The sequence below is a fragment of the Pipistrellus kuhlii genome, unplaced genomic scaffold, assembly GCF_014108245.1.
Source record: "Pipistrellus kuhlii isolate mPipKuh1 unplaced genomic scaffold, mPipKuh1.p scaffold_m20_p_10, whole genome shotgun sequence".
NCBI classification, from domain to species: domain Eukaryota; kingdom Metazoa; phylum Chordata; class Mammalia; order Chiroptera; family Vespertilionidae; genus Pipistrellus; species Pipistrellus kuhlii.
In genome coordinates this window covers 8,285,586-8,302,233 of record NW_023425405.1, presented here as the reverse complement: position 1 = coordinate 8,302,233, position 16,648 = coordinate 8,285,586, and the positions used below count along the sequence as shown (strand labels likewise).

The 16,648-nt window shown below is 39.6% G+C and overlaps 1 protein-coding gene across 1 annotated transcript; it reads right to left on the bottom strand.

Moving 5' to 3' along the window:
• Positions 1-4,107: 4,107 nt before the first annotated feature.
• On the bottom strand, positions 4,108-15,101 carry LOC118714544 (hyaluronidase PH-20). The gene is made up of 3 exons (XM_036429927.1): positions 14,148-15,101; positions 13,226-13,315; positions 4,108-4,575 (listed from the first exon to the last, which is right to left on the bottom strand). Exons 1-3 carry the CDS (start codon positions 15,099-15,101, stop codon positions 4,108-4,110), a joined length of 1,512 nt encoding a protein of 503 aa, XP_036285820.1.
• Between the last annotated feature and the right edge of the window lie 1,547 nt (positions 15,102-16,648).

Genomic DNA, 16,648 nt, shown 5'->3' with positions numbered 1-16,648 from the left:
GGAGGGTAGGATATTGTTATGGCGGGTTATGTCCTGTCAAAATTTGTATGTTGAAGTCCTACTCCTGAGGCTTCAGAATTTTACCTTATTTAGAGACAGGATCTTTAAAGACATAATTAAGTTAAAATAAGGTTGTTAGGGTGGGCCCTAATCCAATATGATTAGTGTCCTTGTAAGAGGAGGTAATTTGGACACAGATAGGGACAGATGGAAGACACATGGAGAAGAGAGCCATCTATAAGCCAAGGAGAGGTGGCTGGAGCAGGTTTTCCTTTACGACCCTCAGAAGAAACCAATCCTGCCTAGACCTGGACCTTGGACTCTAGTCTTCGGAACTGTGAGACAATTAATTTCTGTTGGTAAGCCACCAGGCTGAGATACTTTGTATGGTAGGCCTAGGAAACAAATTCAGGTACACAGAATACCTCCCAGGGAACTCCAGGCAAAGGCAGTGAATCCAGGCTAGGAGACCCTGGCTGGAACACTGAGCCTGGTCATAGAAGCAGACAGGATGACCACTCTTCTGGGCTCTGCCTAGGAAAAGGACCTAACATAGACTGGCACTTCTGAGGTTCCAAGTTTTAAATACCTTTGTCACACATTAAATCTACTAGACAATGTGATGCCTCTGGTGTAGGAATCAAGACTTATGAGCTCTTTGGTTATTGTATCACAAAGAAAGTTAGGCTCAGTGGATAAAGGGTTGGCCTGGGGACCAAAGGGTCCCAGGTTCGATTCCAGTCAAGGGCACATACCCGGATTGCAGGCTCCTCTCCAGCTCGGGGTTTGTGCAGGAGGCAACCAATCGATGTGTTTCTCTCATATTAATATTTCTTTCTGTCTTTCCCTCTCTCTTCAACTCTATCTAAAAATTAATGGAAAATATTATCAGGTGAAGATTAACAATGAAAAAAAAGAAAGAAAGAAAAAGAAGAAAATAATTATGTTCTGTAACAGACACAATATTTTCCTTGTTCCTCACAGAAAATGTTACATCGTAGTGACTCTCACTGTACCCTATCCTGTGAGAACAGACCAGACTAATTGATTTGGCACATCCCAATAGATTTCGTAGTTGGGGTTTAAAAGGAAGTTTGAGGCCAGGAGGGAAATGGTGTAGGGAAAAGTAAGAGTGAATTGTGCCGAAACTGGTTTGGCTCAGTGGATAGAGCGTCAGCCTGCGGACTGAAAGGTCCCAGGTTCGATTCCGGTCAAGGGCATGTACCTTGGTTGTGGGCACATCCCCAGTGGGGGTGTGCAAGAGGCAGCTGGTCGATGATCCTCTCTCATTGATGTTTCTAAGTCTCTGTCCCTCTCTCTTCCTCTCTGTAAGAAATCAATAAAATATATTAAAAAAAAAAAAAAAAAAGTAAGAGTGAATTGACCTACTGTCAGCCCAGGAATAAGAAAAGAGTTCTGAAATATTCTAAATTAAGAGTACAGCAGCCAGAGAGTGAGAGAAACAAAACTAAACTAAACAACAACAACAAAAAAAAACTGCTCACATTTCTTTACATGCTGGAATTTAGAATTCATTTCAGGTGGCTATTTCCATGATTGCATAAAGGAAAGAATAGCCAGTTACCATAGAATCCTGAGTCTCTGCTTCTTATCCTACATAATAAAAGGCTAATATGCAAATTGTCCCCTCAACTGGGAGTTCAACCGAGAGTTCAACTGGGAGTTGACCAGAGGGCAGAGCCGGCCAGCCAATTGCCTGCAGCCCCTCCCACTGACCAGCCTAGCTCGATTAGCCCAGATCGGGGCAGGCCGGCTGGATCCCACCTGTGCACGAATTCATGCAGTTGGCCTCTAGTTTACACATAAATTTTCCAATCTGCTGCCTGAAGCAAATCCATAAGAGCAGACTCTGTGACCCAGCTGCACCTACACCAGAACTGGCTCCGCTTCGCCTTGTCTCATTCCTTTTGTCTACAGCTAATGAAAATCCTTTCAGAATGTCTTACTACCACCATCACATTATGTATTTAAAAAACACTTGCAAATCTCCTGGACAAACAGACATGCTGTCTTTTCTACCTAGCCATGCTGCTGGGGGTCTATACTCCATGCCCCACGACCAGCCGCCTTCTTTTTCTTTTTCTTTCTTTCTTTCTTTCTTTCTTTCTTTCTTTCTTTCTTTCTTTCTTTCTTTCTTTCTCTCTCTCTCTCTCTCTCTCTCTCTCTCTCTCTCTCTCTCTCTCTCTTTCTTTCTTTCTTTCCAGCAATAGCCTAATCAAGCCTTTCTTTTAAAAAGACTTTCAACCCTCAAAGTTAAAAAGTTTTAACAGAAGGTAAGGCATTCAAAGGCACACACTCTAGACATTTGCAGGGAGTTGAAGGAGAATTGTGTCTGCATCACTGAAAAGAATTTCAGTCATCTATTAGATGATGCCATAGAACCAGAGAAAGCAATGAATTTCCATTCTTTTCCCTCATCTCTTCCCTCCCTTTGCTTTTTTCTCTCCCACCCACTCTCTGCTTCCTTCCCTCCATGCCTGCAAACAGGAGAAAAGAGGAATACCAGATCCTCAAGTGGATGGGTTTTATCAATGGCTTTTTGCATTCCAATTACACTCCATGTCAAATTTAGTGTCATCAACATGTCAGTATCTTGTGTATATGATTGTGTTGTAACAATCCCAGCAGTTTCACAAGAAAAACAGATAATGTTAAGTCCCAATATCCTAAGCTGGGGAACACTAGGAGGCAAGCTGCTGAGTTTTGAAATATGAATCCTGAACCCAGGGTTGAGATTTTAGTATTTGCCAAGTTCAAAGGAAACTGTCACTCGCTAGGTGCAATAATTCAAAAGGTCTTTCCAACAATGACCCTTCAATGAGAGATGTTATCTTCAGAGTTAATTAGTCTAAAAAAAGTGCACTTTAAAATGGTCATATTGTTAATTTCAGATAACATGTCCAGCTCTGTCTGAATTCACCACAGGAGGACTCGTGATGAGAAACAATGTTAAAAAGCATTTCTGCTTCCCTCTTTGTCCTGAGCCAGAGTCTAAATTTATCAAGGTGACTGAATGATGACAAGGAGAGCCACAGGGGGAACACCAGGTTTAGGACAGGAAGCAGAAGCCAAAGAGACGGGAGAGCCTAGCCAGGAGCCCTTAGTAGGTTTTTTGGGGGGAAAGGTAAGGCAGGGCAGACTGAACAGTTTATGATGGGCTAGTTGGAGTACTTTCAGCTGGTCCAGGCCTTGGAGAGAGAAAAAAGTTTGACTCCACCCTTTTTGAGTTCCTGACTGGGTATGAAAACTAAACTGATATAGATCCATTAGTTATGCTTATGTGCATGCATGCTAGTCCTTCGGTTTGTCTCTTACCTTCCCCACCCCAACCCTCTCCAGCCTTCACGTTGTAGTTTGACAGTCTGTTCAATGCTTCTTTGCCTCTGTATCTATTTTTCTTCATCAGTTTATAATGTTTTTTATATTGCACAAACAAGTGAGATCATGTGGTATTTTTCTTTCTGGCTTATTTCACTTAGCACAATACTCTCCAGTTCCATCATGGCTTTCTTATGCAAAGATGGCTTTGACAGTAGAATCCTAAGTGGAGTGGAGGTGGAAGAACAGAACTAAGGAAAAGGGCAGCATTGGTCCAAGAAGATCCAAAATGTGAAAAGTGGTCATGACAATTCCCACACTTAAAAACCTCTAGTGGTTCCCACTTTGGATTTTATTTGTTCAATAAAAATTTAGTGGGCACCTACTAAGACCCAGATACTGTTCATTACAGTGTGGATATAGCAGCAAGCCAGAGAGACCAAATACCTGTTCTTAGGATGCTTACAATACAGAGAGGTGACGGTGTGTGTGTGTGTGTGTGTGTGTGTGTGTGTGTGTGTGTGTATAAAATCATGTTATATGTGTGTATGAAAAAAAAAATAGAGCAAGTCAAGAGGTTTGAGAGCATCTTTATTGTAAAGTCATCATTTGGCCACCATCTACATATCCCACTCTCAACACCACACTCAATGTTCCTTCTCAAGTTCCTTCTGTCTCATGTTCCCATACATCTCATTGTTCCTCATCTTCCAAGCCATAAACCTAGGATCTCTTCCACGACACTCTCAAAATTCTTCTCTGATAGCTTCAAAGTCTTGTTTGCATGCCAGAGTATTCGTTTTCCAAAAAAACAAAAAATAATAAGAAGAGCACTAAACTTGGATTCGAATGGGATATTTTATGTTCCGAGTTTAGAACGGTTTTTATACAAATATCTTTCAGCATGCATACATCGATAGTAATTTTCTGTGTTAAATCAACTGTCTGTTCACAGTCCATGTTGGAATAGCAGCTGCACTGAAAATTGTCAACAAACTGTTGCAGGTCATCCACCGAGGCGTTCCCTTTGATTTTGAATTTTCCATTTGTCCCCCTTTCAATAGTGATATGTATTGGGTTCAAATGGAGATACTCACTGGAATCCATGTCTTTCCTTCTGCAGTATCCTTGTCCCATGCATAACACCTGACTACACATTTTGGCAGCTAGGGTGATATTGATTATGTACGGATTCAGAACGGTATTCATGTAATTGTGTAGTTTTGTGCAGGTGGCCTGTAAAATTATAAGAAGGTAAGCATATCAAAATCCAACTTAGTTCATATGTGAATTTATTCACGGCAATAGGGAATTGATAAGGAAACATGGGGGTGGAGGGAGGAAATCCCAGCAAGCGTTAAGAAATATATATATTTTTTTTACCTTAACAAACAAACTTATTCTGGTTTTTGGTAACATTTATAAGTTTCACATATTATTTCATGCCACTGAAATAAATGACTGGTTGAGGCTTAACATACCTTAGCCTTTTAATTTATAAACTAGTGACTGGGGTGGGGGGTGGAGGAGAGAGAGAGAATGTGCTCTGGGGTCCATCGTCCCTGATGGGATTGGACTCCCAGTGAACTTGTAAGTCTCACAAGCCTTCTATAATACATGTTAGTTTCCTATCGGGGTGACCTTGGGCAAATGAATTAACCTGGCTGGGCTTTAGCTTCATCATCTGTAAAATAAGAACAGTTATAGCATCTACCCCAGGTTGCTGTTGTGAAGATAAAGAGATATGAGGTATATGAAAGTGTTTAGCCCAGGGCCCAGTATAGTATTAGTTAGCCTTCAAGAAATTATAAATCAATGTAAGAAGTAGCACTTATTAAGACTTCTCAGCTAAATTTAAACAGCATTGGAAAGAGGGATTTCTAATTTGCTAGCTCAAAACAAACACATGGCAACTGAGTATACTTTACATTAAATGTTATGTATCGTTCGGGTTATAGATGAATTACAACTCCTCTTTCCCAAATATACTTAGTTGGCAGAGTATTGAGTGATGAGGAACTAAAATGATTCCTCTTGATATTAGTGCATTCTAAAATGGGGACACTGTCTTTTTAAAAACATAGGAGATAGTCACTTCCTTTCTTGAACAACAGTATTGAGTGAGCTGGCTGTGCTGGTCCTTCAGCAGACCAAAAGGACTGGTGGCGGGGGGTCAGCAAGCAAGTCAAGGAATCTTGGCAGCTTTCACTTGAATCTGTTTCTTGTTACTTTCCTTGGGGTGACACCACCAATGGTAGGCAGAATAAAGGCCTTCCAGGGATGTCCATGCCCTAACCCAGTGGTCGACAAACTCAGTAGTCAACAGAATCAAATATCAACAGTACATCGATTGAAATTTCTTTTGAGAGCCACATTTTTAAACTTAAACTTCTTCTAATGTCACTTCTTCAAAATAGACTCGCCTAGGCCATGGTATTTTGTGGAAGAGCCACACTCAAAGGCCCAAAGAGCAGAATGTGGCTTGTGAGCCACAGTTTGCTGACCACTGCCCTAAACCCCAGGAAACTGTGACTATTTAACTTACAAGGCAAAAGAGACTTTACACATATGATTGAGAGTATGGACCGTAGGATGGGGAGATTATCCTGAATTTTATCAGGAGTCCTTCGAAAGGTAGAAACTTTTCCAGCTGGGATTTTAAAAACATTAGATGGAATAGGGAGGGGGGTGGGAGGGAATCAAAGAATCAACCCAGCATTACTGGGTTTGAAGACAGAGGAGAGAGCCAAGAGCTGAAAAATATAGTGACCTCTAGGATCTGGAAATGACCCTTGGCCACAGCCAGCCAGAAAATAGAAATCTCATTACTACAAACAAGAGGATATTGCTTAAACCACTGCTTGTTGTAATTGTATGGCAGCAATAGAAAACCTACTCTTTTTGTAAATTGATTTTTCAGAGAAAGAAAGGAAGAGAGACAAACGTAGATGTGAGAAACATGGATCAGCTACTCCTGCAAACCCCCCAACAGGGGATCAACAACCTGCAGCCTGGGAATGTGCCCTGACCTGAATCAAACCCACCATCTTTTGCTGCATGGGACCATGCTCCAACCAACCCCACCGGCCAGAGCAAGAACACTTCTTCCTAATTCTCCAATAGTTCTGCATGGTGTTTAAAATTTAACTTCTCTCCACTTGTTTATAGACTAGTGTCATATAATCCTCTTTTTTTGCACTTAAATAACATCTTTATTGAGATATAAATGCACATACTGTATTCCTTCCTTCTTCTTTTACAACCTTCCCTCAGCCACTCTACCTTAGACATCCTAGCTGGTTCACAACCATGGCAGTTTCATTTCAAACTGCACTTACTGTTCCCTCTGCTTGGAATACTCTTTCTTCTAGTTTCTAACATGGCTCACTCTATCTTGTCCTTCAGCTCATAGCTTTAATTAGACAGTGCCCTTCTCAGACACCTTTTCTACCTTCGTACATCTACTTTAATTCTCTGCATAGTTTATATCACACCAAATATTTTTCTTCTGTGCCTATTGTTTCTATCCCTCCAACTTTAATGTAAGTTCCGTGAATGCAGGGACTTTGTCAACATTCTTCAACACTGTGTTCCCAGTGCCAAGTACAGTGAGAATGTGTGCCAAGTTCAGGTGACATTGCAGTTGTCCACAGAGACAAGAACGAGGCAAAAAGTGGAAGAATGAAAATTATTTTAGAATCATTAGCCTACACAAGGTGCGGTCTTTGAAAATATCTAAAACTGACTTTAAGAAAAATACTAGTAAGTCCTGGTTTGTAGCATTTTTTTATTACCTGTGGTGTAAATACTCCTACCGTTGTAAGTTTTAACCTACCAACATGACATCACTGAAGGCAAAGCCATTACACAGTATGGCAGCGTGGTGTGCAGTAACACATCATTGCATAATGTCTCTACTTACAGAGATAATAGATGTGAACAACCCCAATAAATGAACTAAGTAATTGATACATTGTGGGTATTGATTACTTTATTTTTAACACAATTTATTTTACTCTACAATTATTTTTTATAATTCAATTTTTTAATAATTACTCTGTTGAACAACCAGTTCACAAGATTTATGAATATTGAACAGTCAGGTCTCATGAGCTGGGACCAATAGAAGCTGGCTCTATCACACCAATGGATCTAATAAAATGGAATGGAAAGTAATGGTTCACTGACATTTGATAACAATTGTTTTAAGTAAATTGAAACTGAATTTGCAATTACCAGTTTCTCAAGTTGTCAGTGAATCTCAGGCAATGTGACAGATAATCCATGACTATTGATTACAAATGACAAAGAAAAATAGAGGAAGTAATAATAGAACAAGCATTCAGAATTATCATAAATTGGGGAAATTGGCAAAAAATATATAGAACAGAGTCCATGGGGGCAATTACAAGGCAATGTCATTAAATAGAAAATAGTGACATTGAAATTGAAGGATTGTCCCCATATGAATAATACTGAAGACAGTCTGAGTTCATTGATAAAATATTGTGAATCTAAAATAAAAGTGCAAGTTAAGAAAAGCATGACAATTAAATAGAATGTCACATCATTCTACTAATTAGGGAATGCCTGATTCACTCCTTATCAGAATAACATGGAGTCCTCAGGTTATAAAAAACAAAAACAAAAAAAAACAAAAAGAAAACATTAGCACAGAAAATTTATAAATGGTCCAACATAACCAATCAAGGACCCTTGAAAAGTAAGTTTATAGGTCTGGGGAAACTACAAATGAAAACTGGGAATATATTTAGGTGAATTATAATACTTAAATAATTCTCTGACATATGAAAGATTTTGCAAAAGAAACATGTATACCTTTCTCTGAATTTATATTTTATGTTATTTCTTCTTATTGGGGATCACACCAGAAACAATAGAAGTCTATCAAATAGGCAAAAGGTCTCAGATTATCTTGAAAGTATTTCAGAGATGAATTCTATTAAGTACTTTTATAAATGAAGTAAGAATATGACTGGTCTCTCTAAGGACAAGAGATCAAAAGGTCTCTTCTGGTCTTAGGGTACAGTCTCTTCTCTGTGGGTCATAGGATCAGCCCCTGGGCCATGAACTTGATTAGATATTCTTCATGGCACCAGTATTTCCATATCCATCAGAGAAAAAGTTCAGCTCCAATTCAGCGCTGTCCATGTGACATCTTTCCTCTTGCTTTGAGACAAGAGGATCAAAGCGGTAGAAGATAAAGCACTGAGATGGAGAATCAAACAAGGATGAAAGAAAAGGAAGAGAGAAAACAATGAGGCCATGATAGTTAAAGGTTTTTCTTACTAAATAAAATGCATTAGGAGAAAGATGAATACAATTCCTCTTCTACAGACCAAAACAGACATTTTTTTCCCTTCAAAAAATAAGTTTTACTTAAAATAGACACCACTAAATATAACGTGAAGGAAATAAAGAAAGGTTTCTTTTCCTTCCAGATAGGGAAGCTTTGAATAATTTATTAATATTTTCAAGAACCCACATCTCAATTTACTCTTTTCCCAGCCCTCACTATGCTACTCCTTAAGTCTTTCCCATCTCAGAGGCAATTTCTTCAAGCCAAAATCCTTGGAGTAATTTTAAGAGGCTCATGCTCTACCGACTGAGCTAGCCAGGAGAGACCCTTGGAGTCATTTTAACCACTACCCTCATCTATCCAATTCACTCAACCCCGCAGCCAGTCCTCTCAGTTCTACTGTTGAATTATATTCAAACCCAAACAGCTATGGTCCAAGTCATCAATAGCCTTCTTTTCCTGCTCCCACTCTTGCCCCTCTGAAACCTACTCTCAACTCCACTGTCATTCTTCTGAAATGTCCATCAAAAACTGCAACTCTTCTGCTCAACCATCCAGTGGCTTTCCACCACTGAGTAAAAGCCTATCACGGCCTATGAAGTCCCATGTCTGATCCTCTACTATCTCACTGACCACACCCTTTAACACTCTCTTCCTTGCTCACTGCACTCCAGTCACATTGACTTCCTTGCTTTTTTTTTTTTTTTTTTTGGAAAAGTACATTCTGGCCTCAAAGCTCCTATACTTACCATCCCCAGGTATCCAGAGACTTGGTTCCTTATTTCCATCAGGACTCTAATCCAATAGGACTTCAGAGAGGCCTGTTCTATAACTACCACAACTTAACTGCTTCATTGCTCTTCATTGCAGTTATACATCAGTTACCTGACATATCTATACTAATAAAAGGGTAGTATGCTAATTAGACCAGACATCTTCCAGATGACCATTTGGACTTCCTTTCAGATAAAGCATTAGCAGCTGAGGCTCAGGCAAGCCGAGAATGGTGGCTGCCACTGCCCAGGGCTGGCCCCAAGGCTCAGGTAAGCCACCGGTGGCAGATAGTGGATGGCGGCTGCCACTGCAAGGGCCCGAGCCTCAGGCAACAAGGGCCAGGCCATGGCTCAGGCATGCCAAGGTGGCTGCGAGGGCCAAGGCTCAGGCAGCTGCAGCTTTCTGTAGTGGCAGCAGCAGAGGTATGATGGGGACTTAGCCTATATCTGATTGTCCAGTTGACTTCCAAAGAGGGAGGCCAGACTGTGGCTTAGGCCATCTCCCCACCATCAGTAGGACATCCCCTGAAGTCTCACAGACTATGAGAAAGGGAAGGCTGGGTTGAGGGATCCCCCTCCACCAGTGCATGAATTTTAGTGCACCGGGCCTCTAGTCCTATATAATAAAAGCCTAATATGCAAATTAACTGAATGGCAGAATGACCAATCACTATGATGTGCAATGACCATGAGGAGGCACTCAATGCAAGAGCTGCCCTTAGCCTATGCACAAATTTCATGCATCGGGTCTCTATTTATTTATATAAGTTTATATTTCCACTTATGAGAATATACAATAGGTTCATGGTGAAAGGACTTTGTTCACTGCCGTAGTTCTAGCATATAAACAATAACCTGGCATTTAATCAATAAGCGAAGGGTTGGAACTTTTTCTATAAAGGACAGATAGTGAATATTTTGGGGTTTTAAATGAGACAGCCTCAATTATTCCTTTGTATTATAAAAGCAGCCACAGACACCTAAACAAATGAGCTTGACTATGTTCCAATGAAATCTTACTGATAGACACTGACATTTAAATTGCACATGAGGAGAAACCAATATGGCGGCATAGGGTAGACACCTGAATGCAGCCTACCACAACAATTTTTTAATTTAAAACTGGAAAACAGGGGAAACATTGCCCGGAAGCACCAGAAGGCTGGCTGAGAGGAGGCTCTACCATCTGGGAAGGAGAGAGAAGGCACGCTGAACCTCAGGAACTGTGAAGGTGCGGTGAACTGCATGCACAAAAAGGCAGCTGCCGGACTTTTTTGCTGGCTTGCTTGTGGAGCGCTGAGAGGGCGGGCCAAGTTCGCTACTGGCTTACTCCCTGCATGTGGAGAGGGCCGATAGCTAATGCGTGGTGGCTAGCTTTCTTGTTCAGGAGGAAAACAGAACCACCCTGTTGCTCTGCTAGACGGCCCCAGGCAGGGAGAAGCCAGACTGTCAGGCAGTGAGCAGAGATCTCTCAGAGCTGTGTGAAGCCAGCGGTCATTACTGCGGGAATCAGACCCTCTTAGTGAGGGGCTGACCAGAGCTTGTCTGTACCACCCTGAGACTCTGCCCCATTCCAAGCTTAGCACAGAAGCCCTTCCAGTGACTAGCTTTCTCCTTCACCACAAATAGGACTCTCCTAGGGAGGAATAGACAGGAATCCAAAGCTTGTCTGCGCTTATACCAAAGAGGTGAGCACGCCTGCAACCAATCTTGCAGGATTCACCAAAGCTTGTCTGTGCCACCCCGAGACTCTGCCCCATCCAAGCAGAATACAGAAACCCTCCTAGCTGAGACACTTCTGATCCTCATAGCCAATTGGCTTGGAGATCAGCACTTCCCAATGATACCAATAACAAGCAAGGCTTAACAACAAGACTGCACACACAGCCCACAAAAGGCTACACCAAGACTGTCCACCTCAGGTAACTAACTGGGAGGCTGACTCACTGAACCATATAGAACACCTTAGCACACAAAGCCACCCTACCAATTCAGGAAAGCTGTGAAAATGCCAAGACAAGGAAACAGATCACAAATCAAAGAAATGAGGACAAGAAGCAACTGGATATAAAGTTCAAAACCATGCTTATAAGGTTTTTTAAGAATTTCCTAGAAAAGGCCAATAAAATAAAGGAGACCTATGAGGATATAAAAAGGGATCAACTAGAAATAAAGAATACATTGTATGAAATAAAAACTATTATACAGAGTCCTAAAAACAGAATGGAAGATCGCAAGAATCAAGTCAAAGATTTGGAACACAAAGAGCCAAAGGACACTCCTCCACAGAAGCAAGAAGATAAGAGAATCCAGAAAGTTGAAGATAGTGTAAGAAACCTCTGGGACAACTTCAAATGAACCAACATCAGAATTATGGGGGTCCCAGAAGAAGAAAGAGAGCAAGATACCAAAAGCATATTGGAAAAAAATAGTGACAGAAAACTTCCCCCACCTGGTGAAAGAAATAGACTTATAAGTCCAGGAAGTGCACAGAACCCCAAACAAAAGGAATCCAAAGAGGACCACACCAAGACACATCATAATTAAAATCCCAAGAGCAAAAGACAAAGAGAGAATATTAAAAGCAGTAAGAGAAAAGCAGGTAGCATCCATACGTTTGTCAGCTGATTTCTCAACAGAAACCATGCAGGCCAGATTGGAATGGCAAGAAATATTCAAGGTGATGAATAGCAAGAACCTACAGCCAAAAATACTCTACCCAGCAAAGCTATCAGTCAGAATCGAAGGCCAGATAAAGAGCTTCACAAAAAAAAAAAAGCTAAAGGAGTTCATCACTTTAAACCAGAATTATGTGAATTGCTGAAGGGGGTTCTTTAGGAAGAGGAAGAAGATATAGATAAAAATTATGATCGACAAATACGTAACTATCAACAAGTGAAACTAAAAGCCAAGGGAATTAAAAAAAAAAAAAACCTGATGAACAATATTAACTGGTGAATATAATAGAGTCAGAGGTATGGAAGGGGAGTGGACTGACGATCTTCGGGAAAAAAGGAGTGGGGGGCGCGGGAAGAGCCTGAACAAAAACTGTGCACCTATGGATGAGGACAATGCGGGTGGGGAAAGGGCAGAGGGTGAGGTGAGAACCTGGTGGAGGGGAGCAATTGGGGGAGAGGGGAGGAGAAAGAGGAACATTGTAATAATCTGAACAATAAAGGTTTATTTTAAAAAATAAAATAAAATATGGTTAAAAAAAGAAAAAATAAACTGCACATGATTTTCTTGTATTATGAAAAACTATTTTTTTTTTGTTTTTTAATACATTTTAAATATCTGAAAATCACTCTTAGCTCATGAGCTGTACAGAAAGAAGCAAGCAGTAGGCCAGATTTGGCCTATGGTCCTTGTTTGCTGACCCATGCAATAAAACTGTTACCAAATCACTAAGTGACTAAATGGATAAAGCAGTGCTTAATGAACAGTAGTTGAATGAGTGAAAGAATGAATGCATTCATTCTTTTGAAAAGAGATAAAGTATGGTGTAATAAAAAAGGGGAAAAAATCAACCACACACTGTCTGAAAACTGAGACTGTAGCCCTGGAGCACTCCACCTAGTCTCATTGAATTTCTGTTTTCTCACTGAAAAACAAGTACAATATTTTCTGCCCCCAAGATAACCGCACAAATGATAGTATGATTCAGCCAGTATTAATTAAGCACCTCCTGCTGTGTGCCAAGTATAGTGTTTATTTTACTATTTAATACCTCAACAATCCTCAAAAACATTACAATTAAAAATGTTTTCATCTATGTCTTACCAATTCAACTTACCAAGCTTTCACTTAAATTGAGGCTCCCCCACATTATAAGTCCATTGACACCTAGAGAAATAGTTTCACCAAGTGTATGCATAAGGTCCTCCTGGCAAATGAGACAGAAAAGTTAGCAGATAGGAATAAAATAAAAATGTTAAAGATAGGCCGAAACTGGTTTGGCTCAATGGATAGAGTGTAGGCTTGGGGACTGAAGGGTCCCGGGTTCGATTCCGGTCAAGGGCATGTACCTTGGTTGCGGGCATATCCCCAGTAGGGGGTGTGCAAGAGACAGCTGGTCGATGTTTCTAACTCTCTATCTCCCTTCCTCTTTGTATAAAATCAATAAAATATATATATTTTTAAATGTTATAGATAGGACAATAACACCAAAGCTAAGAATGATGACCCAACAATAATAATTTAAATTTTACAAAATATTTATCTATTATGAAATACAATTTTTCTTTTGTTTTCCCCACTAGATAGTTCCATCTTTCTTTCACACTACCACTACCCTACTATGAAAAAACATACAGGTATTCTATTATTTTTAGTTACTTCTATTGACTGTAGAGCAGGCCCATGAAAGGAAAAAAAAAAAAAGAAACTGAGTTAAAATATGGCCTCTACCACCTAATCTTCTATGGTTGCTAAAATGATTGCATTAAAATGAAATGTATTCTTATTTTACATGCATGTGATAATGCAGAACTATATATATGCATATTTCTAAAGGATATTAAAAGATAAGTTTCATTCCCTTCAAAAATGATGTTAAGCTGCAAAACTTTTATTCTCTGGAGCATTTGACATCTTGCTCCTGGCATATAGTTGTCAGTTTAGCTCAAATTCTCATTAAAAAATGTTAATTATGTTAAATTCTATCTCACTCTATTTGTGGGCTCTATTCCATAGTCCTTATACCTTGATTTGCTCACCTCATTAAGGTAACTTGAAGAATAATCAGTAAAAACTGGGCGTGAATATATATAAATCGGAAGTGGATTTGTAGCATTGGGTACTACAGAAACCCGAATGGCTTCCTTAACACGGTTACGGACAAAGGGTGCAGCTAGTGGAGAAGACGACAGGATGGTATTCAAATAAATGGATGGGTAAAGAGCAGTGCTTTCAGTCCACAGCCAGTTGAGCTCATTGTTTCTTTTCTTTTCTAAATCAAAGCAAGTCCCATTGTAATTGGGTTTAGTATAATGATGGTTGTAACAATCAGGAAAAAGATAATAACCCCAAAAGTGTTTTGGTCGAAGCCTTATACCCAATTTCAAAGTTTCTATCATGAAGTTCCTTCCTGCTGTTTCATAATTTACTTTGGCTACATTTGTGGCTTGTGGGAGAGTAAGGGTTGAATTTTGTTGCTGAACCAGCTTAATAGACTCATCCCTGTAAATGTCTTTAGGTTTCCAGTTTCTTGCCCAGATAGGCCTCCATTCTTCCCAATCAATGATAGCCAAGCCCGGCTTGTCTTTAGGCATGTAGGTGGCAATGTCTTGGGTACATTTAGTCAGATGGGCCTGTAAGTCACCCAACTGGGGGATTCCTCCATGCTCTTTGTTGCCATGCTTATCTATATGAGGATATAAGCCAAGTCTATCAACATAAAATAATATAACTGGTTGGTCTATGGCATCTTTTGCAGGGTTTCCTATTAAAGAGAAGAGGCTCAAATCTATCGACACATTAAACTTCTTAGGACAAGGCTGAGTTGGGGCATTCCAAGCCCAGAGGAAAGGACCATCTGAGAGAAAGGGTGGTGCTCTGTAGTCCTTAGTGAAGCAACATGGAATCAGAAGGAAGATGAACACAACCTGGGATGCTCCATTGGACCCAACAAAGCTCCTGAAGGAGATATGCTCGAACCTTAGCATTCCCATGGCAAAGAGCAATGACTACAAAAGTCACATTTCTTCCTACACACTTGGATTTCTCCAATGTTTGATGCAAGATTTAAGCACAGGAGACAGACTCGTGGAATGATGCTTCTCTGCTGGGTAAAGGTGTATAACGATATTACTTTTAAATATTATTCTTCCTGCTTCATATTTTAGGGAGATATTGCAAATTGCTTCATCTATAACTGAAAAAGAAAGAAATATTGAATCTGTTATACTATATTTCTGTATCAGAGATTGCAAGCTTTACCAAGTTCTTAATTTTAAGTATAGGGAGTTTAACTCAATCTTTGAAGCTGGAAGACTCCTATATTTGAATTAATCAAGTCATCTCCTCTTATGTATGATACAAACCCTATAAGAGTAAACATTTGTCTCCTTTTCCCTAACCATTACTGTGCAGCTGCGACAGGTGTACACAGCTATTTTTCCTCTTGCCTTCCCTGTTGTGCAGAATGCTGCACCGATTAATGCCTTTCCAAAGCCCCTTAAATAAAAATAATTTCCAAGTTGAACCTCTCATTCCTGTGTAATTTTTAAAGACCAATTTATAATGTTCTGCTAAAAATTGAAAACAACCTCTCATAGAACTGTGAGATTTTATTTTTTTAAGGTGGGGGGGGGGTAGAAACAAGAAAAGGCAAAATTCATTTCTGAAATAGTAAATCTAAAGTTTCTTTAAAACTACTGACTCTGTCAAAATCGCCTACTGATGTGGTATTTGGAACAGAGCTTTATTGTATCTCAAAGTAATTTACTCTCATGTTTAAAGTTAAAACATTTTAGAACTTTATATCTTTCCCCATATAATTCCTCATCACTTTCTCACAATCTACAGCCCCTAGCTCAAACCCCTGTTTTTCTGTCTTCCCACACCTGCACGATTCATCATCCTTTCTTTAAATGATATATAAGCTCTCAGACCTATCCTATCCTTGGTACTTCATTTCTTTTCTAAAAAGTCTTCCATGCCACATAAAAATATTGACACCAAATAAATGTTTTCACACTTTGCTCCTGTTCATCTCTCTTTGGTCAGTTTAGTTCTCAAGTCCAGTCACAAAATCACCTCCCCTACAGAATTCTCCATGGTCAATTTAGTCTTTAATGTCCTCCCACTCAATGTGAGGACACTTTCTTGTCTCAACAAGAAACCATTTTGATGATGTGGCTTCAACAAAATTCCACTGAAGAAGAAATCCTGTTATAGCACATGTTAAATTACCCAAATTTAGCAATCAAAAATGTTATTTTAGTACATATTTATGGAACTTGGATACCTGATAAAACGTATACAGCATAAATATATGCATGTGTCTGTGTCAAGAGGTATATTAACTATCAGTAAAGTTCATATAAGACATTAAATCAACTTTCAAGTTTTGTCCCACTTTCTTTTATATATTAGAGACAAATTTTATATATACTTTTAAAAAAGTGTGAGTAAAAAAAAAGTTTTTTAATGGCAAAGTCATAGAATCCTTTTGTATTAAGACGTCTGTCAGTGAAATATCATAAGATAAATGGGT

What these genes read in the sequence shown, in the direction of transcription:
- LOC118714544 (XM_036429927.1), bottom strand. Translation starts at nt 15,101, where the DNA reads ATGGGAATGCTAAGGTTCGAGCATATCTCCTTCAGGAGCTTTGTTGGG. An exon ending in CTTCAAGTTACCTTAATGAG is followed by an intron (nt 13,316 to 14,147) that starts GTGAGCAAATCA and finishes CTCATTTGCCAG; the next exon opens with GAGGACCTTATGCATACACT. An exon ending in TCAATTTAAGTGAAAGCTTG is followed by an intron (nt 4,576 to 13,225) that starts GTAAGTTGAATT and finishes ATAATTTTACAG; the next exon opens with GCCACCTGCACAAAACTACA.